At 40.2% G+C, this 26813-nt stretch overlaps 2 protein-coding genes across 6 annotated transcripts; both read right to left on the minus strand.

The window, feature by feature from the left end:
* Positions 1 to 116: 116 nt before the first annotated feature.
* Positions 117 to 8054, minus strand: ccdc152 (coiled-coil domain containing 152). 2 transcript variants are annotated; one of them, XM_089020448.1, is made up of 8 exons: positions 7992 to 8054; positions 7698 to 7803; positions 7253 to 7321; positions 6980 to 7044; positions 6756 to 6891; positions 5245 to 5372; positions 5040 to 5141; positions 117 to 4122 (listed from the first exon to the last, which is right to left on the minus strand). In XM_089020448.1, the coding sequence occupies exons 1-8, from the start codon at positions 8052 to 8054 to the stop codon at positions 3997 to 3999; spliced, it is 795 nt and encodes a 264-aa protein (XP_088876574.1). In that variant the 3' UTR covers positions 117 to 3996. The 2 variants fall into 2 exon arrangements, with proteins under 2 accessions (XP_088876574.1, XP_088876573.1); XM_089020447.1 differs by lacking the exon at positions 7992 to 8054 and having other exon boundaries at positions 7698 to 7973.
* Positions 8055 to 9334: 1280 nt separating this feature from the next.
* On the minus strand, positions 9335 to 23354 carry ghrb (growth hormone receptor b). 4 transcript variants are annotated; one of them, XM_089020337.1, is made up of 9 exons: positions 23186 to 23354; positions 21041 to 21119; positions 17470 to 17605; positions 17206 to 17384; positions 16960 to 17138; positions 14870 to 15014; positions 14321 to 14411; positions 11681 to 11750; positions 9335 to 10689 (listed from the first exon to the last, which is right to left on the minus strand). In XM_089020337.1, the coding sequence occupies exons 1-9, from the start codon at positions 23300 to 23302 to the stop codon at positions 9910 to 9912; spliced, it is 1776 nt and encodes a 591-aa protein (XP_088876463.1). In that variant the 5' UTR covers positions 23303 to 23354; the 3' UTR covers positions 9335 to 9909. The 4 variants fall into 4 exon arrangements, with proteins under 4 accessions (XP_088876463.1, XP_088876465.1, XP_088876464.1 ...); XM_089020339.1 differs by lacking the exon at positions 23186 to 23354 and adding an exon at positions 23064 to 23168; XM_089020338.1 differs by lacking the exon at positions 23186 to 23354 and adding an exon at positions 23064 to 23112 and having other exon boundaries at positions 17470 to 17538.
* Between the last annotated feature and the right edge of the window lie 3459 nt (positions 23355 to 26813).

The following is a 26813-nucleotide window of genomic DNA, read 5'->3' on the forward strand; positions in this document are numbered from 1 at the left end:
CAAACGCTCGTCTTGAGTAGCACAGATAATGAGATTACAAAGCATCGTGTCAAAGCTTCACCAGGAAGAGTTTCTTCATTCAGGTGTCCAGACACGCCAAGCGCTAAAGCGGGCATACTGATGTCCATAGCAAAAGCTACTAGCCAGCTAGCTATATATTTGCTATCTATGAGCTAGCTATCTATTAGTTACCTATTAGCTAGCTGGATAACTTTCTATCTACAGTGAGACCTTGGTTTACGAACTTAATTGGTTCCCAGAGTGTGTAAGGCGAAGTGTGTATCCCAAAAAATAATTTCCCATAGGACACCATTAAAATGAGAATAATCCGTTCCCAGGTCCCCATAAAACATAATTTTTTACTTTCTAATTTTCTAAACCTTAAATGACAACCGACGTCCTGGACAAGTTGTGTCCATAATTGGTAAAATGGCTTCAAATGACTTCTACTGAGCATATTTTAATAAGATTCCACCGCATATAGCTATATTTTACGTTTTAAGACTCACGCTGAATATTCAGGAAGTCTTGTTCTTGAGTTGGTGACGAGTACGTACGTAACGTCACTAAAGGAATGGCCCTGACCAAAAAAAAGACACATTGTAGCAGTCCTTCCATCACGTCAATGTATTTTGCTGTGCTTGTTTGTTCTGAAAACCGTGTTGCACCCAAAAGCCGCCAGAAAAGGGCGTCCAAGCTCCATATAAGGAATTTATCAGCCTATGGAAACGGAGGTGGCCACAGGAGGTCGCCATTTTGTGCCTCTTTTTTGGGTGAGACATTTCCCCCCAATGTTGCCTCAAAATGGCACGAAATAAATTCTTTAATCGATTGCAAACATGTATGCTTTCCTCTTCAGAACTATGTGAATCATATTCCTAACTGGATGTGTAACAAGAAAGCATATTTTCTGAATCTGAAGCCATTGTTTTGATTCTCCAGCAAGACGTCTTGGCGTGACGTCACGAACTGGGGGCGGGAGTTTCTGAAAATGCCCAATTCACAGCTAAAGTTTTTGCAGATTTTGGACACTTTAAGTCATTTTTATTGGTGTTTTGCATTTGAATAAAAATATCATACTGTGTGTTTTGGGTATTGTAGATGCTATAAAACGTTTTTCTGATGTCAGTTACAGTGGTGGGCCGTCAGGGCCAACAAGGCCTTCTCTGCTGGCCTAACATAATCAGACATCATTATCATAATTATAATAAAAGTCAATTTCATTAAAAAAGTATTTTTTCTAAATATATATATAATTATTCTACATCCTGTTTTCTTGATGTTATATTATATGCATTTGGTTATGCTCCTTTCAGTGTTGTAATTTTAGGTCAGAGTTTTTAATCCAATCAGAATTCAGCTAGTTTGTGTCGCCAGGCTGTATGAAATCTGACCGACGCCTTCAGAATCAACAGTGAGGGTGTCTGTGCGCTGTACATGAACGGGCACATGTTGTTGATATACAGTTGCGATAGCCAATCAGATCACGAGTTGGCACAGTAAGGCCAGCTAGAGGGCCTCGCGTTGAACATGACGTACGCGTCCTGTGATTGGATCCTCACTTTACCTCAGCCCTTAGCCCAGAAACTTTAGCAGAAAAACCAAGTATATCTACTCGCTTTTTTAACCCACAATGGCTGAAGGAGAGGACAACTCGCTGTCGCATGTAGGTAAGCCTATTCTCAAGAACAAATGAAAAAGATTTGTTTACTTTTATTTTCAACAAATAGTTCGTTTTCTGAACGTCTTGTTGTTTTTCTTATATTAAACTGACATTTTGTAATTTACATCTTGTTAAAGATTGCATATTCTTGGTGGACTTCATAAAACTTTGTGGACAAATGATTTTAAATTTCCTTTTATTTTTAAGTGTTTGCAGTATCACGTATGGTGACAAGTTCTAACGATTTATGATTATGATTTATTGATGTGTAATTGCTCCGGAAAATAGCCTGTGTTGTAGACAATTAAGGTGATGCCACGCCGAGTACTGCGTGCGTATTCTTTTGTAAATGATATCTCCAGCCGTTGTGTCATAAATTATGGTATTACGAGGAATATTTGTAAAAGTCGGACTAAGCAGGACTTCACTGAAGGCCTAGGTGTGAAATGCACGGACCGCCACTGGACAGTTAAGAAACAAAACAGTGATGTCGGTTGTCATTTAAAACTACACAAAATATACCTTATTTTATGTATAATAAATGTGCTTTACTATTATAATTAAAGAAGTAAACTGTACTATACAATAAAGTCATTTTATTTACCTTTGTGATAATGTCGTTAATGGCTTGATGGAATGGAGTGTCCGGTTTCCATAGGCATCTTTCACCATCCTGAGGAATGATCCCTTGTAGGTGCTTTCTCTGTCATAATTGCATCTAGTTCTTCATCAATTGTGATCTGTTTAACTGGGTTGATAGCTTTTTGCAACAAGTGTATATATGACTTGTGCGGGTTACTTGTGGAGCCTGATTGATGGGATATTCTAACTGTTTTCTATCCATTTTCTCACTATTCTCACACTGGTTTTTTATGTTTCAAGCTCTGTCATCTCCCTTTCGTGTGTGTGTTTTATCACTCTCTGTCTGCCTGTCTCTTTAATGTTTAAACCCACGCCCCTGCTGGGTTCTTGACCAATCACGTGTCTTTAACCAAAGACGCCATTTTGTTTTTTTGGAGAACGGCCTCACTCTCTCTCTGTCTGTAACCCCATCCCCCACTGCTGCGTTCTTGACCAATCATGTGGCTTTAACCGAAGACTGGGGGCGGAGAATAGAGGACAAAAACAGTGGCCACCATTTTCTTATTAGGAGTCCCGGTCCAGCCTCCCTGTGTGGGAGTTTGCATGTTCTCCCCGGACCCACATGGGTTTTCTCCGGGTCCTCCGGTTTCCTCCCACACTGCAAAAACATCAATGGCAGGCAGATTGACCACTCCAAATTGCGCCTCGGTGTGAGTCTGAGAGTGACTGTTGTACGTCTTTGTGTGCCCTGCGATTGGCTGGCAACCAATTCATGGTGTCCCCCGCCTCGTGCCCGAAGACAGCTGCGACAGGCTCCAGCACCCCCCGTGACCCTAATGAGGAATAAGCGGTATGGAAAATGGATGGATGGATGGATAGTACATATGCTTGTCTGTGACTGTAAAGTGTCCTTCAGGGCTTTGAAAGGCGCTTAAAACGTAATGTATTATTATTATTATCTATAACCTAGTTAGCTAGCTAGCTACTAGTTATCTATTATCTAGCTATATATTTGCTATCTATAAGCTAGATAGCTAGGTAGCTATTAGGTATCTATTAGCCTGATAGCTAACTTTCCATCTATTTGAGTTATTCGGGCTTGACGTGTGTGGCTGCCGCTGCTCACCCACAGAAAAACTGATCCTGTGACTGAAAAGTGACCTTGAGAGTTTTGAAAGGTGCTTAGAAATGTATTATGATGATGATGATTATTATTATTATTAAAATAACAAAACCGTGACTCGAAAGTGTCTGATTTCCTGGAAAGGTGAATTTGGTCTGGCAACCAGTGTAGGGTATTCCCATAATCATGAATAGTGATATGTATTGAATTGTCTTTCGTCGGACATATGGTTTCAAGTTGAGCTAATCATTCTTACAGACGATGTGAATTAACTGGCCTAAAGATCAACAGAATAGTTTTTTGAACGGCAATCGGTCTCGTGTTATTCGACTTAGTGCCTCTCCTGCCTGCCCTCCACCGATTGAGATGTCTGATTGGATTAAAGCCTTAAACCGATATACGGCCCGTGTTTAACTGCGATCTCAGTGCACTGGTCACCTGCCAGCTTGGCAGTCAAAGCCCAAACCAAGGTATGACAGGAAGCAGTGCGTTGGAGGACATAACTGTGTTGAGAAAGTCAAATACCCGAACGCAACGTATCGAGAAATGTTAACACACAGGAAAGTCACATTTGCTAGAATCTTCTGAAGTGACAGGCTAGCAGCCTCCTATTAGCACTGAAAACAATTTAGGTTCTTCTTCTCTTCAAACGGTTGCAGAGGCTAGCAGCCCGTTGGCTCTCTTCCAGCTCTTTGACTCTCTGGCGTAGAGCCCCAATCTCCTTGTTCTTTTCTTCCTGAATGAACTGCAGCTTCTGACAGACAAACAAGCTCAGTCAACCCAGAATTTAGGGAAGAGTTGACCAAAGGCAGTATCTCAAACTCATGACAAAAAGTTAGCGGACACCAGGGCAGACAACTCTGAAAAGTTGCCTGCCCAGCAATAAAGTTGCCTGCCCAAAGTTGCTGCCCCTTTTTCACAACTTGAAACACAATAAGACGACTAATCGCCCAAAAAAAACCATTGTTGCAAAGTATTAAGGGTTGATAATCAGAAAATATAACAGAACAACACTTTAAAATTAAGTAATTGATGTACCTACCACAAATGCTCTCTTGCTTAATTTAGCGTAAATATCCCTTGCTGATGATTTTGCTCCAGTTGTCATTTGTCCATACACTGTTCGGCATGTTGCACAATGCAATGTTTGCGTTGCGTCGTCTGCTACAATCCTCTTTCTACGATGCTTTAAATGTACGTTTACGTTTTATAGCGTCATAAATTTTGTTCGCACCTTTTGAGTCTTTCTTCTGGGGCGAAGGTTTTGGCTTCATTCCGAACCACTTATCCATTTTTCTTGTGTTCTCTGTGTGTCTACTTTGTAAAACGATATGCATATGCACCCGGAAGCACAAAGTTATTCGATGCAGGCTTCAGATTGGCTGCCGAGTATGCAAATTGCCACATGAACAGAAATTCCGAAATTTCCAAACCAAACGAAGATTTTGAAATCTGAATAAAGCAAACGTTTGATTTGAAAAAAAAAAAAAAATGTTTTTTTTTTCTTTGAAAAAATCGTCAGCCACCCGGGCAGAGAAGTTCTGTAAATTGTACGCCCGACGTAAAAGTTGCCGGGTGTCCTGGCAGACGTTATTTCAGCCACTGCCAAAGGCCAAAACAAACATTGCGTGAGAACCTCTCAGCAGAAGTAGAAGAAAAACACACGCTCACCTTCTTAAAGAAATTCTGCACGGATGTTACAGAGTCGTGTTGTTGTTGCTGCTGCTGGCTCATCTGAGCGGTATTCTGCATTCTCCCCAACTTTACACCAAACTACAAAATAAAATAGGCCTGGCATGTATGAATGAAGATTTGGCTGCTGGTCCTAAAGTTCATCTGAAAACTAAAAACGACAAAGAACCAACATGTAATTGACCTCAATCTGCAGTTTCAAAAGCTCGCTCTGCTGTTTTCTCTCCTGATCTATCAGCTTCGTGTTCATCTCCTCCAGATCCAGATCCTTTTGCGCCAGCAAGGTCAAAACTTCAGCCTCTTTGGCTTGCACTACAGTCATAAACATCCCACCCAAATATTTAGCTTGCCAAACTGAAAAGGTTTTTTGAAAAAAAAAAAAAATACAGTTTGGTGGTCTTCACAGTGTGAATTTAAAGAGATTTTATAAAAAAAGTTGATATTTAAAGGACAACCGCCACAAGTTGCGTCTATAATTTGTAAAATCGCTTGAAATGAATTCTACTGACCGCATTTGACAAAGATTCGACAACACAAGCTATATTTTATGTTTTAAGAGTCACGCTGAATATTCATGAAGTCTTGTTTTCGAGTTGATGACGATGCCCTAAGTGACGTCATGAAAGGAAACGCCCCTGACCGAGAAAGCGACACACAGTGCATTTTGGGTACTTTTTATCAACTGAAAACATAGTGTTGATCGCAAAATTAGAAGGAAAACTACATAAACAATGCAATGGTGAATTGTTGTGTGGCAGCCAATTGCGGTAACACGCATAAAGACGGTGTAAGTTGACACAAATTCCCAGCGGACAAACCAGGGAGCATTTCCAACGGACCATAGCAGTATAGCGCCAGCCGAGGAGCTGCCCGGAGTGTGCAAATCCTCGCTTGGATAACCGCGGTCATCCTCTCAGCCTGACAATGGGTAGAACGTTGCTTCCAGTGGTGAAAGAGAGCAATCGTCATCATAGTGGAGCAAACCTATCGGACAAACATTCAGCTGCTGGAACTAGGAGCTAACCGGTGTTAGCGTTGGATAACCACTGTCATTCATACGCAAGTTCGTAACTCTTCATCTTGAAATTTTAACCAACATTTTGCATGCGCAACCATTAAACAATCTGCATTGATGTTGACATCTTGTAGCTTATTATTTGTTATTTGTGTCCTTATATACCACATATCACCCAAGTTGATGCTATATTACTTATTCACAGATATGCTTCATATGTCGTGTCCTTCACCAGTTTTGTCGCTCTGCTTACACGGCTTGAATTGATACGGAAGGTCTTCTTTAATCGATGGCAAACACTTATGCTTTCTTCTCCAGAACTATTTGAATCATATTCATAACTGGATGAGTCTTTTTCCAAATCTGAACTCTCTGAAGCCATTGTTTTGATTCTGGAGCAAGGCAGTTTGTGACAGAGTATCCTGACGAGACATCACAAACTGGGGGCGGGACTTTCTGAATCTCCCCAGTTTCGAGCTCATTAGTGGCAGTTTTGGGCAACTTTAAGTCATTTTTATTGGTGTTTTGTGTTTGACTAAAAATATCAGCCTGCGTGTTTTGGGTATTTTAGATGATATAAAAGTTTTTCTAATGTTAGTTAGGAAACAAAAAAATTGTGTCGGTTGTCCTTTAAATAGAAACCAATTCAATCATGTGAGAGTAATGATGACAACTCTCACTTTGACCCAAAGCTTCTTTGTGGGCCTCCTCCAACAGCCTCTTGCAGTCTTGCATGACAGTCTCCAGCCCCATCTTGTGGCTTTCTTTGTGCGCTTTCATTTCGCCGTGAAGCCGTTGAATCTCACCGTCCTTATCCTGATGATTGAAAAAAAAGATACATCATACAGCCACATATTTTTTTTCTGTTAAAAAAGAAATCAGTCAATATCAATCTGTGTGTTACCTCTGCTGCTCTGACACTCTGTTGCTGCAAAATTGTCATATTTCTCTTCAGCGTCTCATTCTCCACTAGTCACAAGAAAATAAAATCTGAATCATTATTCTCATATGATCCATACTGGATCCTTAGTTTCGTGTCTTAGACGGGACACGAACAGTAAGCAATGTAAAGACATTGGGGATGCAGTACACCCTACAGAAATGAAGTGACATCCTCTTGGACTCGCAGAAATATTTGACAACACTATCCTAATTCATTACAGGCACTACTTTTTACCTCTGAGGTTGCACTGCTCCTGCAAAGCTTCCTGCAGCTTGTTCACGGTGGCAAGTAAGGCATCGCTTTCTGAAAGAATGTAGAATAGTATAGGCCTATTCCATCTCCAAGTCAGTCGTATTACGAAGCAGATTGTCAGAAGTTAACTGTGTCTATTGTTTCTTGGTTTGAGGTATATTCATGCATTTATTGTGGTTTCACGGTGATATCATGACATTGCAGAAACTAACGTTTAGAATATTCATATCTCACTTAATTTGAACTGATTTGTGTCTAAATTATGAACTACAATCACACGTTTTGACGATGAGGATCACAACCCTTAGTATGATGCTGTAATAATAGAGGTGATGACTATCTTTAGGTTACCTCTCGTGTAATATTGCATCTATTCAACCGTGCCAAAAATCATTTCAAATGGATGAAAATGTAAAGTGGAACTCACCTTCGGTGACTCCTTTCACCTTGGTTTCATAAAATTTTACTTGTCTATTGGCGTCTTCCAACATCGTCTCCAGCATGATATTTTTACCACTCAACACTGTAATTGTCTGTGTTTTTAAGCATTAAAGAAACCATTCGGATAAACACGAACAAGCCTTTCTTTCGTATAGAATTAACAGTAAATATACTGCAAATATACATGTCGCCTAACATTAAACGCATTCCACGTCGTCCACACTATTATTACACAGTATTAGCACCGTGTTCAACTAATTGCAGTCAGTTAAATACATACATTTTCAAGGACGGAGAATTCTTCCGTCAATTTGTCGAGATTAATTCCATTTATCGGGGCCATGTAGGAGATATCGTTAGAAGCAAAAGTGACAACGACATCAACTAGCTACCTAGCAACAAATTGCTAAAGGCTATCAACAATGCCCGTGACTTCCGATGCTTGTTTACGATCAAGTGTCATTTGCGTTAAAACCACACGCTTCCTCCACCACCTCATCATCATTTGCTTATAAATGAAATGTATTATTATTATTATCAAAATGGAATTGACACTATAAAGTCTCTGGAAATCAGATGCAATTTATTAAAACGATCGATAGAAAGAGAGATAGACTTCGCTTCACTTATGGACCTGGCAAGTTTACTTTCATTCCGATAGTTTGGCTGGATTTATTAACAATCTTAAGAAAAGCATTCATGTTAATGGTGACTATTATTTTAAATAATACATTCCCATTCTAACTTGAGGTCGGTGTTAGATTGTTGACTTTGACGTGTGCACGTGAGATGTTTTCTCGGGCTCTTGCTCGTTGTTGCATTTTAGTGATGTGGCGTTCGCGAACGAGCCGGTTCTTAGATCCAGAGCCAGAAATGTGAGCCGACTTTTTTCCCTCTATTCCCCGCCCCCAGTCTTCGGTTAAAGCCGCACGTGATTGGTCAAGATACGTGGTAGAGGAGGGAGGGGAGAATTACAGACACACGCAGCAATGAGAAGGAGGATTAGAGAAACAGAAGCACACTGTGAGTAGCACAGGAAACAGGAGACGACAGAGCTTGATACCACTAAAAAGAAAAAAAAAAAAGAAAAGTGTGCAAAACGATTGCAAGTGATTTTCAGCCATTTTCAATTGTAGATGACAGGATTCATAAAATATACTCATGCTTTCAACCCAATCTATGCAATTCCAAGCATGAAATATCCCAATTGTTGGGCGATTAAAGGCTTCTGATCCTGATTCTGAAAAGACTTTCTCAAAAAATCATACCATAATCATATATGACAAAGAATGTGCTGGAGTCCAAGAATGGGTCCAAAAAGTAACCAAAGGGAAAGTGAAAGTTAGTGGATGCTTTCTGTGCACATATAAATAAAGCCATAAAAATAAAAATATTTGATAGGTGTATTTTTTTACACAAGTAATACATTTTTTCCACACAATTTTACATGATTTTTGGTAGTTAATTAATTCAAGCAACAAAAAAACTGAGGAGCCGTTTGGGAGCCAAAACAGCCGGATCTTTTTAGTGAGCCGAGCGAAAAGAACCGGCTCTCTGAAAGGAATCGGAATTCCCATCACTATTCTATTTGTCTGCAAACTCAGAAATCACCATGACAATCTATCAATCACAGAGCAGTTTTATTCTAGCTGTATAAAAAAATTTACTATTGACATGAATTTTCACCCTGGATATAGAACACAAACACCTGTATACTGTATATTCTTTTGAAAATGTTTTCAGCATATGCAGATTAGATGAAAGACAACGTGCATTGAAAATACAGTGAAAAAAGGCGTTGGCAAAACATGCATCATTAAGCATCAACTTCTGGTTCATACAAAATCATGGATCAGTGTCATATACATTTTAATTCAGTGGTTAAATTGTTCAAAATGCGTATTAGCTAGCATGTTACCCTCAAGAGGCTTGCACAAACAGACTTGAGATGACGCAAGGTCAAATTTTTGTGCACTGATACATTTCAAATCTGGATTATTATACTACTATTCCCTTTTGTTTATGCAGTACACACATCTGCCACTAGGGGCAGTGTAGCCCTGATCCCTCTATTTTTGGTGAACTGAAATTCAACACTGACACACACATACCCCCTGTCATCGATCATAAAAATATTTTTAGGAGTTTTTCCTGACCGCTGACACAGTCATTTTAACTTACGAAACATTATTGCAGGTTTATGGGTTAAAACTTCCCAAAAGGTCGGGGGTCACGTAGCCATCTGGTGTTGTTATGGCCTTGGAGACTGTCTGCTGCGCGGCGGATATTGAATTCGATGTCCGTACGAAGTTGTTTTGACTCTCGACATCCACCGGTGACAAACATGTGAGAGAACTGAAGTCTCTCGCCGTTGAATATAAATCGTTCAAATTACGCGCAGGCAAAGATGGGCTGGTTTTGCCTGCATTGAGCTCTGAGGTGTATGTTACAAGAGTCTCCAGATTGTTCTTATCCTCGTTTTTTTCTGCTGTTGGGATTTCTTGGGTGGTTGCGTTTTTCTGTATCTCATCCTCAGTTGACAAAAGTACTTTGCCAGATGGCTTAATTTCACTGACCTGCGTGTACAACGCATCTCTGACAGGGACTTCCGAAAGCGGATCGCCCGTTGTGGATTTTGGGCTCGGGCAACCCGGTCGAGAAGCAGTAGGTGGTTCCTTGTTCCGGATTTGGTTTGCGACGAGAGAATGGAAGTGCGAGGTTTCTGCATCGCTGGCCAGATCAGGATCGCAGCAGCTTGCTCGGCCCGAGTCGTCATCCCTGAAGCCCACGGAAAGATGTGAGCAGTTCGAGAATAGCGATCGATCTGTGAGAAAATCCGTTTCTAGGTTGGTTAGTCTGTCGCTCTGTTCTTCAAAGTCCAGATCGATGAATTCCACCCAGGCGTCGTTGGTGCAAAGGTCTGGCCTCAGATCAGGGGGGGAGCCCAGAATGGATGTCAATTCCTTTAGCTTCCCTTTCTGTGTGGATTGTAGAAACAAAGCTTGGAAGGTGCTCCTTATACTCCAGAAAATACGGGATTTATATATTATATTTGCCATTTTGGTTCACGTCTCAAGTACTAATAGCTATCTATTAGCTGGCTAATAACTATCTGTTCGCTAGCTATTAGCTATCTATTCACTAGCTATGGTGCATTCTCAAACCTTTTTGTCGGAGATGGCACCAGTATAAGGTGTTCCTTATACTCCGGAAAATACGGTATTTATATATTATATTTGCCATTTTGTTTCACGTCTCAAGTACTAATAGCTCTCTATTCGCTGGCTATTAGCTATCTTTTCGCTGGCTATTAGCTATCTATTCGCTACCTCTGAGCTACCTCTGAGCTATCTATTCGCTGGCTATTAGCTATCTATTCGCTACATCTGAGCTATCTATTCGCTGGCGAATAGCTAGTTATTCGCTAGCTATTAGCTCTCTGTTTGCTAGCTATTGGCTATCTATTCACTAGCTATCTATTCGCTATTAGCTATCTATGGCTAGCTTGCTATCTATTTGAGTTACTTAACGGGTTGAGTGAACGCTGGCGTGTGTGGCTGCCGCTGCTCACCCACAAAAAAAAACTGTGACGGTAAAGTGACCAAGAGAGTTTTGAAAGGCGCTTAGAAATGAAATTGTCTGTAAAATGTATTATTATTATTATTATATTTTGAAAACGTTTATAAATGTATATATTATATTTGGAAAACTTTCATTCATTGACAGTGTGCCTTATTGTCCGGTGTACCTTATATATGGAAAAAGATAGAAAATATACCATTCGTTTGGGGTCCGTCTTATACTCCGGTGCCGTTCATACACCAGAAAATACGGTATTTATATATTATATTTGGAAAACTTTTATAAATGTATATAATTTGAAAACTTTTCATTCATTGAAGGGGCGCCTTATACACCGGAAAATACAGTAATTAGAATGAGTCACTCCTTATATTTGGAATACGATACCTTGAGTAGTTCAGGGTCAATTCCTCTTATTTTCGGTCCAGGAACAGGCGGGAGAAGGATGACCAACAATCTTTGGAAAGGAAAAATAGAAATGTCAAAAATAATCACAGACACATCTGTACTGTAGTACGAAAGAGCATTAGGACCAGGTTGAAAGATATATTTTTTGAGATGGGGTATTATGCTGAGAAAAAAACATTTGCAAGTTTCAAACTCGCAAATTTGCTAGATTTAAAGTCACAAATTTGCTAGATTTAAGGTAACAAATTCGGTAGATTTAAAGTCACAAATTTGCTAGATTTAAAGGACAACAGACACCATTTTTTTGTTTCCTAACTGACATCAGAAAAACGTTTTATAGCATCTAAAATATCCAAAACCACGTAGGCTGATATTTTTAGTCAAATGCAAAACACCAATAACAAATAATACACCAATAATAAAGGCATATCCAATCCAATCCAACAATGGTCCCGCGCCCTTGTTCGTGACGTCACGCCAGGACGTCTTGCCTTGCTCTAGAATCAAAACAATGGCTTCAGGTTCGGAGAAGATGCTTTCTTGTTCATCCAGTTATGAATATGATTCAAATAGTTGTGAAGAGGAAAGCATAAATGTTTGCAATCGATTAAAGAAGTCCTTCAGTATCAATTCGAGCCGTCAAGACTCCAATGTAGCATCCCAGAAAATGCAAAAGATGGCGCCCAAGCTCCGTTGGAAATGGGCTGATTTGTCTGCTGGGAATTTGTGTCAGCGAATATCAAATAGTTGTATTAGTGCAACACACAACGATTCACCACTGCGTTATTTATCTGTTTTCCTTCTAATTTCGCCATCAAAACGGATCAACACGAAGTTTTCAGACCAAACAAAGTACCGCAAGATGCATTGTGTGTCGCTTTCTCGGTCAGGGGCGTTCCCTCCGTGACGTGACGTCAGGAATTAGAATCAGAATCATCTTTATTGCCAAGTATGTAGAACACACAAGGAAAATCCTACTGGACCCTCCGCACCCTGCCCACCACCTTTTCCAGCTACTCCCCTCAGGCAGGCGCTACCGATCCATGCGCACCAAATCCAGCAGACATTTAAACAGCTTCTTCCCCCAAGCCATTAACTCTTTGAACTCTTTCAACAATAGCCAAAATGGAACTGTATAGTGCCACTTAGCAGTTTTTTTTGACAACGATACTAGTGCAGCGTGTTCTACCGGAAACAAATTCCTTGTGTGTTCTACATACTTGGCAATAAAGATGATTCTGATTCTGATTCTGATTTGTTTCCGGTAGAACACGCTGCACTAGTATCGTCATCAAAAAATTGCAAAGAGGCACTATAAAGTTCCCTTTGGTCTACTATTCAAAGTGTTAATGGCTTGGGGGAAGAAGCTGTTTAAATGTCTGCAGGATTTGGTGCACATGGATCGGTAGTGCCGGCTGAGGGGAGTAGCTGGAAAAGGTGGTGGGCAGGGTGCGGAGGGTCCAGTAGGATTTTCCGCGCCCTAGTTAGGATTCTTGCAGTGTGCAAGTCCTCGAGAATGGGTAATCGTCACCAACTCAAAAACAAGACTTCCTGAATATTCAGCGCGAGTCTTAAAACGTAAAATATAGCTATATTCACTGGAAGCTTTGTAAAATACGCTCAGTAGAAGTCATTTGAAGTGATTTTACAAATTATGGACACGACTTTTCGGAGGCATCGGTTGTCCTTTAAAGTCACAAATTTGCCCCACTTCAAGTCACAAATTTGCTACATTTAAAGTCACACATTTCCTAGATTTAATGTCACAAATTTGCTCCATTTCAAGTCACAAATTTGCTAAATTCAAACTCGCAAATTTGCTAGATTTAAAGTCACAAATTTACTAGAAATAAAGTCACAAATTTGCTAGATTCAAACTCGCAAATTAGCTAGGTTTAAAGTCACAAATTTGCGAGATTTAAAAGTTAAAAAAAACTTTCGGAGTTTGAGATAGATAATTCGGTCGTGCGGTGTGTTAGCGTTAGCAGCCTTGTGAGACGAGATAATTTCCAGAACAGAAGTGGGTACCTGTGGCGTTGCAGTTATTCATTTATTTTATTAGGTTTTCATGGCCTAACTATGTATAAAATGTCAATACTTTTGGCTGTGACCAAGTTCACGACACCACCTCTTCAAACTCCGGATAGAAATCACAATATTGTGATTCTGTGCCAAGACTTGAAGGATCTCTTTGTTACTAAACCCCATCTCAAAGTAACAACTGATGAACTCGTCCATTTCAGCAAGACCGTATCCGTCAGCGAAGCAAGAGCATTAGGCTGCTACCCACCGCATGACCGAATGATGTATTTCAAACTCCAAAAGTTTTTTTTTTTTTTACGTTTAAATCGAGCAAATTTGTGACTTTAAATCTAGCAAATTTGTGACTTTGAAACTTGCAAATTTGGGAACTTTTTTTTCTCAGAATAATACCTCAGCCCTAATGCTCTTCAGTACTGTAGTTACTTTAGTGCTGAATGTGTTTTTTTAAGTTCCATTTATATACTTGCGCTGAAAGGTCAAAGTATTACTTTCAAGTAGCAGAAACTGTAAATCATTGACCGTGAACACTTGGAATAGCTGCACTGTTACGGTGTATACGGTGTATACTTAGCCTACTTTTCCTGCTGCGATACGATGGCCAACATCAAGATGGCGACCATGCACAAGGTGCCAAAGATGACAAAAGCCAACAAAGGAAATCTTGATGCTGGAAATGTCAAGAGATACCGTATCAGACATTAGAATTCCTAAAATAATAGTCTGGTGCGCCTTACATGTGGAAAAACTGTCACGGTTTGCAAGGTGGTGATGGCAGCAGGCAAAATTCAGCAGGAACAAAATCTCAAACATCAAAGTCATCTGAACAGTGAAGTACAAAGTATCAAAGAAAACCACGAGTAAAAATCTGTCAAGATGAAACAAACCTGACAGGGTGAAGCAAACATATACAATGAGCCGACAATGAATGGTCGTGCCAGGAGTCCTTTTAACTGCCACTAATTGGAACGACCAACACCAGTACAGGTGGAGGCGGGGCCGACAGCCCCACCCGTTGGTCGCCAACCAGATCGTGACAAAAACTTTGAAAATACACCATTCATTGGGGGTGCGCCTTATACTTCGGTGCGCCTTATACTCTCGAAAATACAGTATCTATTTTTTTACCTTTAGATGAAACATGGACAAATATCGAGTCAGTGAAGCCTCCAAACTTCTTCTCTCCGAGTTTTTTGCAGCGGACCCGAACTTCATAATGCACATCACTTTGAAGCCCGTACAGGGAACAACGTGTGCTTTTTACAAGCTCGGCCTGTCGTCAAAGAGAAAAGTCGTATTTCAGAAAACATATTTTGGGTACGGATTTCAAATAATATGTACATAATATCGATGAAAAGGTTTCTTCAGCCGTCATCTGTACTTCTTTGAAGGTGTCGGACACTTCATCAAACTACGGCCCGTGGGCCATATCCGGCCCGTCAGCACATTTGGCCCGGCCCCCTGAACAATACCAGAGATGCTATCATATTTTTCTTCCTATTTGGCCTCCAGAAAAATAAAAAAAATCCTTTTACAAGTGAAAACATTTTTTTAAGCTCCCCTACGATCGTCACTCTTTTTCTGTTACAAACTGACACCACTGTGATGGGGGGCCATCACAGAAGGGAAAGGTTATGTGGCCCTCACAGGAAAAAAGTTTGGGGACCCCTGGTTTATAGCTAGCAAGCACGGGGAAGTACAGTATTTGGGAGGTCGCACTTTCAAATGAAGGCAAAGCAGAACTCCTTGAAGTACAATTTCATGGTCAAAGCTATTGATCATGAGTGGCGATTATGCTACTGGTACAGAAAATATGCACAAAAACAAAGTCTTAATTAAAAAAAAAGTCTTAATCAAGACGTGGACTTGACCTCCATTATGAACCCCCCCTGAATCTTAATTCCTTGTTTTAGGAAGCAGAGATGTAGCTGTCCTGTTCATGGCTTTATCCATCATTAACTAAATTGATTTTAACAGATTTTAAGAGTGATAACGATCTCATAACATATTCAATAAACCAAAGTACAGTGATACATCGGCTTACGAACGCTTTAGCTAACACATTTTTCGCCTTACGAACATTAACATCTCTGTGTCTTTGTGTTGTCATATTATTTATTTATTTTTGTTGTTTTTTTTTAACTTTGTTACTTGTGGGTTGAGTGAACGCTGGCGCGTGTTGCTGCCGCTGCTCACCCGCAGAAAAAAATATCCTGTGACTCTAAAGTGTCCTTGAGCGTTTTGAAACGCGCTTATAAATGAAATGTATTATTATTATTATTATTATTATTATTATTATTATTATTATTATTATTATTATTATTATTATTATTATTATATTCATAAATCAGTTGCGGACCGTCATGGCCTGCAAAGCCTTTTCTGCTGGCCTAAAAATATTACTCACAGACTGATGTGAATTATATTTTGTCCATGAATTCTTGTGAAATAATTCCAAATTGTCTCTCAGCTTCCTTTCATGACTTTTCCCCTGTTGCGCTGCTTCCAGACATTTGTTTTCGTATTTAAGTATTTAACCAATCACATTTCAGCCATCATTTGTTACCAGGCTTGCAAATCGACCATGGCGCCTTCACAATCAGTTCTGCAGGCCCTCTCGCATCAAATGTACCGATCAAACTGTTGCTCTCTCCAATTAGATTTTGAGTTGGCAACCCAAAAAGGGTACCAACGCCTTCTTGAAGGCGCTGGTCAACATCTGTCACGGATTGCAAGTTGGGGATGGTGGTGGATCCCAAAAAAGCAGGCAGGAGGGAGTAGCAGGGTGTAATTGACAAATTTTATGAAATAAAATCAGCAGGAACAAAATCTGACAGGGTGAAGTAAACACATACAATGACCAGACAACGAATGGTCGTCCCAGGAGTTCTTTTAACTGCCACTGATTGGAACGACCAACACCTGTGCAGGTGCAGGCGGGGCCGAAAGCGCTACCCGTTGGTCGCCAACCAGATCGTGACAACATCAGAGTTTTCGCAAGCTATGATTGGCTAGTCACTAGCCAATCATAGTTACATGTTATTTGCTGGCTAATGTTCTTGTACAGTCACGTAGTTAATCACACCACACTTTTTTACAATGGTAGCTGCGGATCGATTCAGACATAGCACCACTGCCTAGGAGTGACACACACGGCCCGCCACTGATATAAAGTATAGATAAGTATAAGGTATCTAAAGTGGAATAAACACACGCACCTTATCCCAGTGTTGAGAATCGACTTTGCGGTATTGGACCTCATACTGCAACGTCATCCACCCCATCTCCACGTCCGCAGATGGAGGAGGCTTCCAACTAAGCATGATGTCATAGAAGCTACCAGTTGAACTCACGTTCAGCATCGTCCAGTTGACGGCGAGGGGCGGATCGGGTCGAACTAAAAGCAGAGTTCGGTGTTCACGATATCCGCTGGATATTTTTTTTTTGTCTGGTATGAAACTCACCTATGTCCTGAACGTTGAAGTGGTCCTCATCGTAGAGGATCCTTTGATCTCTGGAGCGTAACTGAACGCTGTAATCGATCCAGACCGACGTGTGGTTTTCATTGAAGAAACACTCGTTTAACCTCTCAGTGGAATAATGCGGACACTCACTCCACGCTGTAGAAGACGCGTGCAGGGGCCTGCAAGGATTGCATCCTGTTTTTTTTTTATTTTATTTTTTGCCTGTCGGCATCTTGTAAAACCAGATAGAATTTTTGCGCTTACATTTTGGTCATGTAGAATAAGCGCACATCTTGTGGCTCAGAGATGTTCTGCAAGGTACCGACGTCCCATCTGCAATGGAAAGTTTCCATATTGGTGGATACGCAGCCGGTGAGATGTGGATAATTCACGGGTGTTTCTGGGAAAGCATCGATTGAAAAGATGAGGGAGAATAAGTACAGTTATACCTTGCCTTACGAACTTAATTGGTTCCCAGGAAGTGTGGGCGAAAAGTGTGTATTCCAAACATTAACATCCAACAGGAAACCATTAAAATGAGAATAATCCATTCCCAGGTCCCCATAAAACATAATTGTCTACTAAATAAGCCTTAAAATCTACACAAAATATACATTATTTTACGTATAATAACTGTGCTATGGTATTGTAATTAAAGAAATAAACTGTACTATATAATAAAGTCGCTTTATTTACCTTTGTGATGGTCGTTGATGGCTTGATGGAATAGATAGCTTTTTGCATACAGTGTCTCAAGGAGCTCTGGGTTGAACATCTTGGAAGTTGGGATATTGCAACAGATGCAGGCCGACACACTAGAAATGTCACTAATAGCTGCTTCCCTTGCTTGTCTACTCTTCAAATTGTACAGATGGCTTGTGTGGGTTATTTGTGGAGCCTGATTAATGAGATATTTTAACCTTGCAGTCTACACTCTGCCTTTCAACTATCAATAAAGTTGAAACTCTGTCGTTTGCCTATCTATTAACATGTGCAACTCGGTGTTTCTGTAACCCCCATCTCCTTCCTCTACCACAGATCTTGACCAATCACGTGCGGCTTTCACCAAAGCCATTTTCCAGCTTCGTTCACTTCAGAGCTCCAAGAACCGGCTCATTAGCGAATGACACATCACTCATCGTGGCGCTCCGTGTGTTTCCCAAAAAATAGTTTGTATGCCAAGATCATATTCTCGCGAATTTAACGTTTGTATGGCGAAAAGTTCATTAGCTAAAGCGTTCGTAAGCTGAGGTATGACTGTACTGTATTTTCCGGTGTATAAGGCGCACCCACAAAGAATTGTGCATTTTCAAACATACATATTGGTTTATATCACGCTTTAACAACAGCTGAAGATGGGACAAAGCGCTAACATGGAGAAAAAAAAGGAAAATGCTGCCCCCTTGTGGAAGTAAAAAAACATTCACAGAGGCCATGGCCAGCACTCTATCAGCACCCAAGCATGAAACAAAACCAAAACCTGAACAAATTCGGGAATGCCGCTCGATTTCATATGTTCAATTCCCAAATCAATTTGTGAATGGCAGTGAATGAGTTACTTGTTGCACACTGAAACATTTGGCAGGGAATATTTGCCGCCATTAATTTGCCCGGCGATCTGAGGTAAACTTAGGTCAAATAGGACACCGTGGATCTATTCGATGATCGTTTTTGCTAACCCTGCCAGACATTTGAAACATTGACAAAAGGGCCTTGCTACTTGAAAAAAAAATGCTATGGCACGTTATTTGTGATGTAAAGGCGATTTTTTTTTTGCAATGTGCACTTGCCATGCTTTTTTTTTTAAATAAAACAAACCGTACATTGTTTTATATCATAGACCAATGGTGTCAAAGTCATTTTTTGAAGCGGGCCACGTTGTAGTTACAGTTTCCACTCGGGGGCCTTTCTAAATTTGGGGAAGCCATTCGAATGTGTAATCTCCTCAACATATTACACATAGAACAAATTCATGAATAATTAGTTATCAAATTTGAAGTTAAAAATAATGACTGTCGCTGTGGTTTACATGGGACAATTTGAAATTTTGGTTCGGACTTTGTCGCGATCTGGTTGGCGAGCAACGGGTACCGCTGTCGGCCCCGACTGCACCTGCAAAGGTGTTGGTCGTTCCCATCAGTGGCAGTTAAAAGGACTCCAGGCACAACCATTCCATGTATGTGCTTGCTTCACCCTGTCAGATTTTGTTCCTGCTGACTTTATTAAATACAATTTGTCAATTACAATTAGGCCGAATAAAATGATGTAGTAGGCCAGATTTGGCCCCTGCGCCTTGACTTTGACACGTGTCATAGACAACGTCAGATTTCGTATTCTAAAAAAAACGGTCTGGTCTGTCATGGGCGTTCCATAAATTTGGAAACTCTCATCTCTGCTATAAACACACCGAGTTACATAACAAAAAAAAAAAAAAAGGCCACACGAAGTTGGGACGTGGATGGTCAAACGGGGGGGATGTGAATTTATTGTCTGTCAGATCTACACAAAGCTGTTTTCTTCCTCAGCGGGGTTTGAGTGGTCGTAAATTGAAGGCTTCACACTTGAAACAATCCAATCGGAGCTTCTCAAAATTCCTGGGAAGACACTTCTCTAGAAATCCGCAGGCTGCGGAATACTTTTTGTGGTTTTGTAGCACATTTTAACCACCAACCCAAGATACTCCATCTGGCTGTATTCTATTTCCTTGTGATTTAAATTGAATAAAAAAACAATTTACCACCACAGCGGTTTTAAAATTGAGTTTACATAACCACACAGATAACGCGCGGTATACTAATACCGCATTCATTCATGATGCACGTACAGTGATACCTCGGCTTACGAACGCTTTAACTAACGAACTTTTCGCCTTACGAACGTTAAATCTGCAAGAATATAATCTTGGCAGACAAACTATTTTTCGGGAAACACACGGAGCGCCACAATGAGTGATGTGTCGTTCGCGAACAAGACGGTTCTTGGAGCTCCTAAAATGGCAGCTGGCTTTTTTCCCCTCTATTCCCCGCCCCCAGTCTTCGGTTAAAGCTGCATGTGATTGGTCAAGATCTGTGGTAGAGGAGGGAGGGGACACACGCAGCAGTGAGCGGAGTTACCGAAACAGAAACACGCGAAAGGGAGACGACGGAGCTTGAACCAAAAAAACAAAAGTGAAAAAAAAACAAAAAACAAAAGTGAAATGGAATTTCACTTTGAAATTTGGTGAAATTTGGACTTGTTTCAACTTTATTGATAGTTCAAAGGCAGAGTGGAGACTGCAAGGTTAAAATATCCGATCAATCACCCGCACTAGCCATCAGTTCACTTTGAAATGAAAAGACAAGCAAGGGAACCAGCTATTAATAAAGTTTCTAGTGTGTCTGCCTGCATCTGTTGCTGTTGCAATATCACAACTTCCAAGATGTACAACCCAGAGCTCCTTGAGACACTTTATGCAAAAAGCTGTCCATTCCATCAAGTCATCAACGACCATCACAAAGGTAAATAAAAAGACGTTATTATACGGTACAGTTTATTTCTTTAATTACAATCCCATAGCATATTTATTATACATAAAATAAGGTATATTGTGTGTACGTTTAAGGCATATTTAGTTGAAAATGATGTTTTATGGGGACCTCAGAATGGATTATTCTCATTTTCATGGTTTCTTATGGGAAATTAATGTTTGCAATAGACACTTTCTGTAAACCAATTAAGTTCTGAAGCCAATGTATCACTGTACTTTACTTTGAGTGGCTCAACATGCTAAAACCATTCCATGGACATATCTGTATCTCATCAATATGCAAAGAAATTGTCATCTTTTTCAATATACCTTTGCGAAAAGCAGATTCCAAAAGTGAGGCGGTGACGCAGTGAAGGCAAAGAAAGAAAACAGCAGCCATGGTGTTGATCTGCAAAGTCAAACATATGGCAAGTGTGCTGAGAACAGCCTGCGCAGCTGAATCAACACATCTGTATCTCTGCGTCATCCGACACTCCCGACTCATTCCATTTTAAGAGTAGGAGGACACAAAAAAATAGCTTGCGAAAAATAGCTTACAAAAAATAGCGCTTCCCTGGAATTTATGGAAATGAACTGTCCTGTTTTGCAACAAGTTCACATTGTTGATCAAAAACAGAGAAATGCATTTCCCACATTGGGACACGGATGTAGTCGACCGCATATATGGGCAGACTAAACGGCCTCCGCTGCAGATGACACAATGAAAATGCAATTTAACATCATGAAAACAATTTATTGATATCTATTAACTCATACACTGCCAGACGTGCAAAAATGTGTTTTTGTCATTGTCACTCAAATTCCAGGACCCACAGAATATTGAGTTTTAGGACTACATAAACATTCAATGCAGCATAAGAAACCTTAGACTCACTTCTTTCATTAGGAAAAAAAAAGGGTCAATTCCTAAATGATATGTGTCTGGAGTTATATGAGCTTGAAATGAGGGTGGCTGTCCAAAATACAGTGCAATTCATACATATTGGTTGATATAGCGCTAACATCTATTCGCTAGCAATTAGCTATCTATTTTCTAGCTACTATTAGCAATCTATTCGCTAGCTAGCTAGCTTGCTATTTATTTTAGTTAATTCCGGATTGAGTGAACGCTGGCGCGTGTGGCTGCCACTGCTCACCCAGACAAAAAATATCGTGTGACTATATAGTGACCTGTGACTATAAAGTGACCTTGAGAGTTTTGAAAGGTGTGTATTATTTTATTATTATTATTATTATTATTATTATTATTATTATTATTATTATTATTATTATTATTATTATTATTATTATTATTATATGGAAAAAAAGGGAAATGCTACCCCTGGTGCCAGACACCATGGCCTCTGGCCATGGCCAGCCCTTTATCGGCACCCAAACAAGAAAAAATAATACCTGAACAAATTCAGGAATGGCGCTCTATGTCATATTTTCAATTCCCAAATAAATTAGTGAATGGCAGTGCGGAGTTAATCAGTTCTAACAGGGACAAAACAACTGGGTTGATGATGGCCCAATACTTGGCCCTGCGCTCAAAAAGAGTGCTTCAGGTCATATCCTGGCGTGACTCCCGAATTCCATTCAAAATGTCATACACGAGGAAAAAAAATGACAAAATCAAAGACGGGGGAAACAAGAATTATTATTATTACCTATTGGAATCACTTGCTCATCATAAAGACAGGAAACATGCATACAAAATTGCAGGAAAGAATGAAAATTGCACTTGAATTCGAACGTGGAGAAGTTTACACAAAAACACAGAAACACACCCAAACAGAGAATTATAAAATGCTGTTGTATTGCAAAAATAAACCTTGTGGGGACATTTTTTAAATAAGGTGTCAGGTGAGGATGCCAAGTATTCAGGGGCACACACTAGAAACTGACACTGTGCAAGTATAATAATAATAATAATAATAATAATAATACATTTTATTTCAAGCGCCTTTCAAAACACCCAAGGACACTTTACAATAAAAACAATAAAACAAAGCACATAACAATAAAACCATAAGTACAATGATACATAATAAAATAGCAGATAGAACTATACATTGAAAGCAATTTAATACATGTAATTTCTAATTACTACTAATAATAATAATAATAACAATTGATTCTATGTGTTGTCACAAACGTGACAACACATAGAATCAAGTCACAACAGTTTTTTTTCTTGTACTTAGTGTACATTCCCTTCCTGTTATCAAGGATGTGAAGAACATTTTGTTGACAACCCGTCCGTTTCGTTTTCCTAAGACACATGAATTTTCCCCTTGATGTGCAGCCGAAAGCAAGACTCCCAGATAAAAAGTCGAAATTGAGGAATTACCATTTGCCTTTTTATAGCATACTACGTCGTCCATAAACGTGACGACTATTACTGAACACGAGTCGAGTTCAACTCGGGGAGTAAACATGCACAAACACGCAAGAGCAGGCTCGCTCGCTCACCGCTGAGAAGTGGAAAACAAGCGATTCCCAGACGCCAGATTTCGTTGATTCCAAATTCCGATTACAACCGGGAGATCCAACGACACTCTCGTTGTATAGAAAGTGCGGCGATTTCATCAATCAGACAGTCTGGGGAGTGAGTCCAGTCGAGTTCCGAGGGTGTTCTTACTTCATAATGTAACATTCTGTTTTTTTTGCATCCCCTGTTGGTGAAATGCAGGAACTCCATGAAATTCCAGGAATAACTGGTAACACGACGTGTATAAGGCCGACTGATAAAAATCACATACCTGTCAACCTCCACGGCTCCATGCCCTTAAAAACTGTCGTATTTTACAAAATGCTAAATATTCGTACTCCATATGTTTTTCAAACATGTTTATTTATGTAGTTTAACATGTTATATTGTACATGTGTTTCGTTATATCATTCTGTACATCTTCTTTTCCTTTCGGCTTTTACCTTCAAGGGGTCGCCACAGCAAATCAGTGCCCTCCATCTTTAGAGGTTTTATCCGCATGTTTGTTTTGGCCAAGCTTTTACGTCGGATGACACAACCCTCTGTAACCGAAGGCAGCTACTTTCACGTCTTTTTTTGCAAGCAACACACGATATTCCACACCTTTCTTCGAAGCTTGTATCAATCCCTCATATCGGCCTGACTTTCTCTTTGTTCACGTGTGATCGGAATGATGCAATGGGAAATCCCCAGGCGGCAGACGCATGCACACGGTAGCATCAAACCGCTCGCTTTGTTCGCAACGGGAAAAAAAAAAACGATACCGAGATAAAGGCTACCGCGGCGAACTCGTTTGACTTGATTGATTTGACGTTTCGTGATAGTCGGTGGATACCCATGATGGACAAATTGCGTTTTTTTGTACAGATTTTTTTGTACGTCGTACATGTCTTAAAATGCATAATAAATGTAAGTAAAGTCTTGTTATATCGATATTCTCGGGAGTTAGAAAAATGTCGATATAACCGTACTGTCGATATATCCGTCCTGCGCCGAACTGCATTAACAAAAGCGGCCAAAAGAGGGCAGCCAAGCGCCATATAAGAAACGGAGCTGGCCATGAGCTCCCATTTTGTGCCTCTTTTTTTTTTTGGGGTGAGGGATGTTCCCCCAATGTTGCCTCAAAATGGCACATATAATTCTTTAATGATTGCAAACATGTATGCTTTCATCTTCAGAACTACAGTGTATTTGAATCATATTCACAAGCAATGCAAGACGTCTTGGCGTGAAGTCATTTTTATTGGTGTTTTGCATTTGAATAAAAAGTGACATCGGTTGTCCTTTAATACACAGTATAGAACAGACATGGGCAAACTACGGCCCGTGGGCCACATACGGCCCGTTAGGCTTTTTAATCCGGCCCGCCGAACTTGCCCAAAGTATAGTAAAAACAGTGTCTGAAACTCATGACAAAAAGTTAGCAGACAACAGGGGAGGTAAGTGAAAAGTTGCCTGCCCCATTTCTCACAATTTAAACAACAATGAAACAACAAATCACACTAAAAACATTGTCACAAAGTAAGGTTTTTTTTAAAATCAAGAATGTACCTACTACAAATGCTACCGTGCTTAATTTAGGGTAAATGTGCATGGCTGTAGATTTTGCTGCAGTAGATATTATAAATTATGGACATAACTTGTCCGGTGGCGTCGGTTGTCCTTTAATGCTTTAGGTTTAGTATTTCCGGCCCAAACACTCCCTCCAAATGTTCTCGAGTCAAAAAGTTTGCCCACCCCTGGTATAGAATGTTAATAATTTTCAAAATCATCACGCTTCAGCAGACAAAACAAGAAACATTGTTACAAAAAACGATTGCATTCATATACAGTACAGTGGGCATGCACATAACACAACAGGGAAACTGCAACGCTTACATCTTACTGTATTATGTATACAATTTAAAAAAGTCATAAATCTTCTTCTGCTGCCCATTTTTACCTTTTAACACAAACACTTCAATCTCGTCTGCTACACACGAGCTAGCGTCTGAAAATGAAAATGGCTCTGCTACACGGGTGCTGGCACGTAACAAACTCATGTGACACAGTCGACCAATGGCGTGACCGATGGCGTTTTACGTAACCAAGTCATGTGACCAAGTGGACCAATGGCGCAACCGATGGCGTGTCACGTGACCAAGACATGTGACCAAGTCGACCAATGGCGCGACCGATGTATCGATATAAACAGCAAAATGGCCGGCGGGGGATGAAAAGGAGCACCGTAATAACCGGATTATCGTAATAACCTGGTGTCGTACTAAACGGTACTACAGTAAAGTCTGGTTATATCGATATCGGATATATCGATAGTCCCGGTTATATCGATACTATTTCTATGCACGCACGGAGAAAATTACATGCAAACAGGGTCGGATATATCGATAGTCCCGGTTATATCGATATTTTTTCGGACTCCCTTGAATATCGATATAACGAGACTTTACTGTAATTATACATAAAAAGACTAGAAATGTGCAAGGGAAATGAAAATAGTATCGTAATAAGCGGTACTATCGATATAACCGATATTGATATAACGAGACTTTACTGTACTTTGTACAGCAAAAACCTACATCGTGACAGGTATGAAATCAAGTCCAAATACTATCTCCTTCGTTGTCAATTTCAGTATGTTTTGCAGTCTCAATCGTATGTTAAAACCCCTGGCACCCCTCCTTTCTTTCTCTCTTTCTTCTTCTCTTTTCTACTATTCTCCTCTTTTTTGTTTATATACGGGTTATCTGTTAGGAATTCTTATCTCCTGTGCGATGATGTATTGTTTGTTGCGCGATTATGTATCGCCTCATCAATGTATGTTGCCAATCGTTTACAAAATGTTGACTATGCATTTAACTGGCAGGTATTGGATTGGATTGGATTGGATTTGCCTTTATTAGTCTCGCAGTGGAGAAGTTCTTCTATCTTGTCATTGGTTGCCATGACAACAAAAATATAATTTATTTGGACTTGTTCTGTAAAAGTATTTAATGTTTCTATGTGAACATTTATGTGTGTTTTCTTAAAATCGTCTTCGATACCTTATTTATAATGTTTTGTCATTATCACTTCAGCTTCCGTGTCGTGTTTCGATAAACGAGAGCAAGGCGAGACAGACAGAACGAGACTAATGCAAGAGAGACAGAAGCAGAGCAATTGCTAGAGAGAGAACGACAGTCGAAGGTGTAAGGCAACGTTTATCTACTTTCGGTTAATAAGGTGCACACGTTTTCATGGTGTTTCACAATAAACGTGACATCAGTACGAAGCGTCATCCTTGACCGGGGTAGATACAGTGAAAAAGAGCTCACACTAGTGAAAACGTGCTCACAAAAGTGAAAACGTGCTCACACAAGTGAAAACGTCCTCATCCATCCTGGAGCCTCCGGCGCGCAGGTGCTTCCCACCCCAACGGCAAGCTATCGTCTTCGGCGAACTTGCGTAGCAAGGTACGAGCTACATCGAACGTCGTCGCACTCAACCACATGTCACGGAGCTAGCCACGAGCTACTTGGAACATTGTCACACTCAACCCGCAGCAAGCTATAGCCCTCAGCGTTCATCGTCGCAATCATCCTTCGGAAGAGAGAGAAAGGTTTCAACGCG

Source organism: Hippocampus bargibanti, linkage group LG18, assembly GCF_051943395.1.
Source record: "Hippocampus bargibanti isolate YZ-2025 linkage group LG18, ASM5194339v1, whole genome shotgun sequence".
Taxonomy (NCBI): Eukaryota; Metazoa; Chordata; class Actinopteri; order Syngnathiformes; family Syngnathidae; genus Hippocampus; species Hippocampus bargibanti.

Excerpts from the sequence above, each read along its gene's own strand:
- ccdc152 (XM_089020448.1), bottom strand. The coding sequence starts at position 8,054 with ATGGCCCCGATAAATGGAATTAATCTCGACAAATTGACGGAAGAATTC. Across the intron at positions 7,045-7,252 it reads GGAGCAGTGCAACCTCAGAG|TGGAGAATGAGACGCTGAAG; the intron begins GTAAAAAGTAGT and ends TCTTGTGACTAG. Across the intron at positions 4,123-5,039 it reads TGCAGAATTTCTTTAAGAAG|AAGCTGCAGTTCATTCAGGA; the intron begins GTGAGCGTGTGT and ends TTTGTCTGTCAG.
- ghrb (XM_089020337.1), bottom strand. The coding sequence starts at position 23,302 with ATGAAATCGCCGCACTTTCTATACAACGAGAGTGTCGTTGGATCTCCC. Across the intron at positions 21,120-23,185 it reads TTGTTTTCCACTTCTCAGCG|ATCAACACCATGGCTGCTGT; the intron begins GTGAGCGAGCGA and ends TTGACTTTGCAG. Across the intron at positions 15,015-16,959 it reads ATTCTCAACACTGGGATAAG|GCCGAGCTTGTAAAAAGCAC; the intron begins GTGCGTGTGTTT and ends CTTTGACGACAG.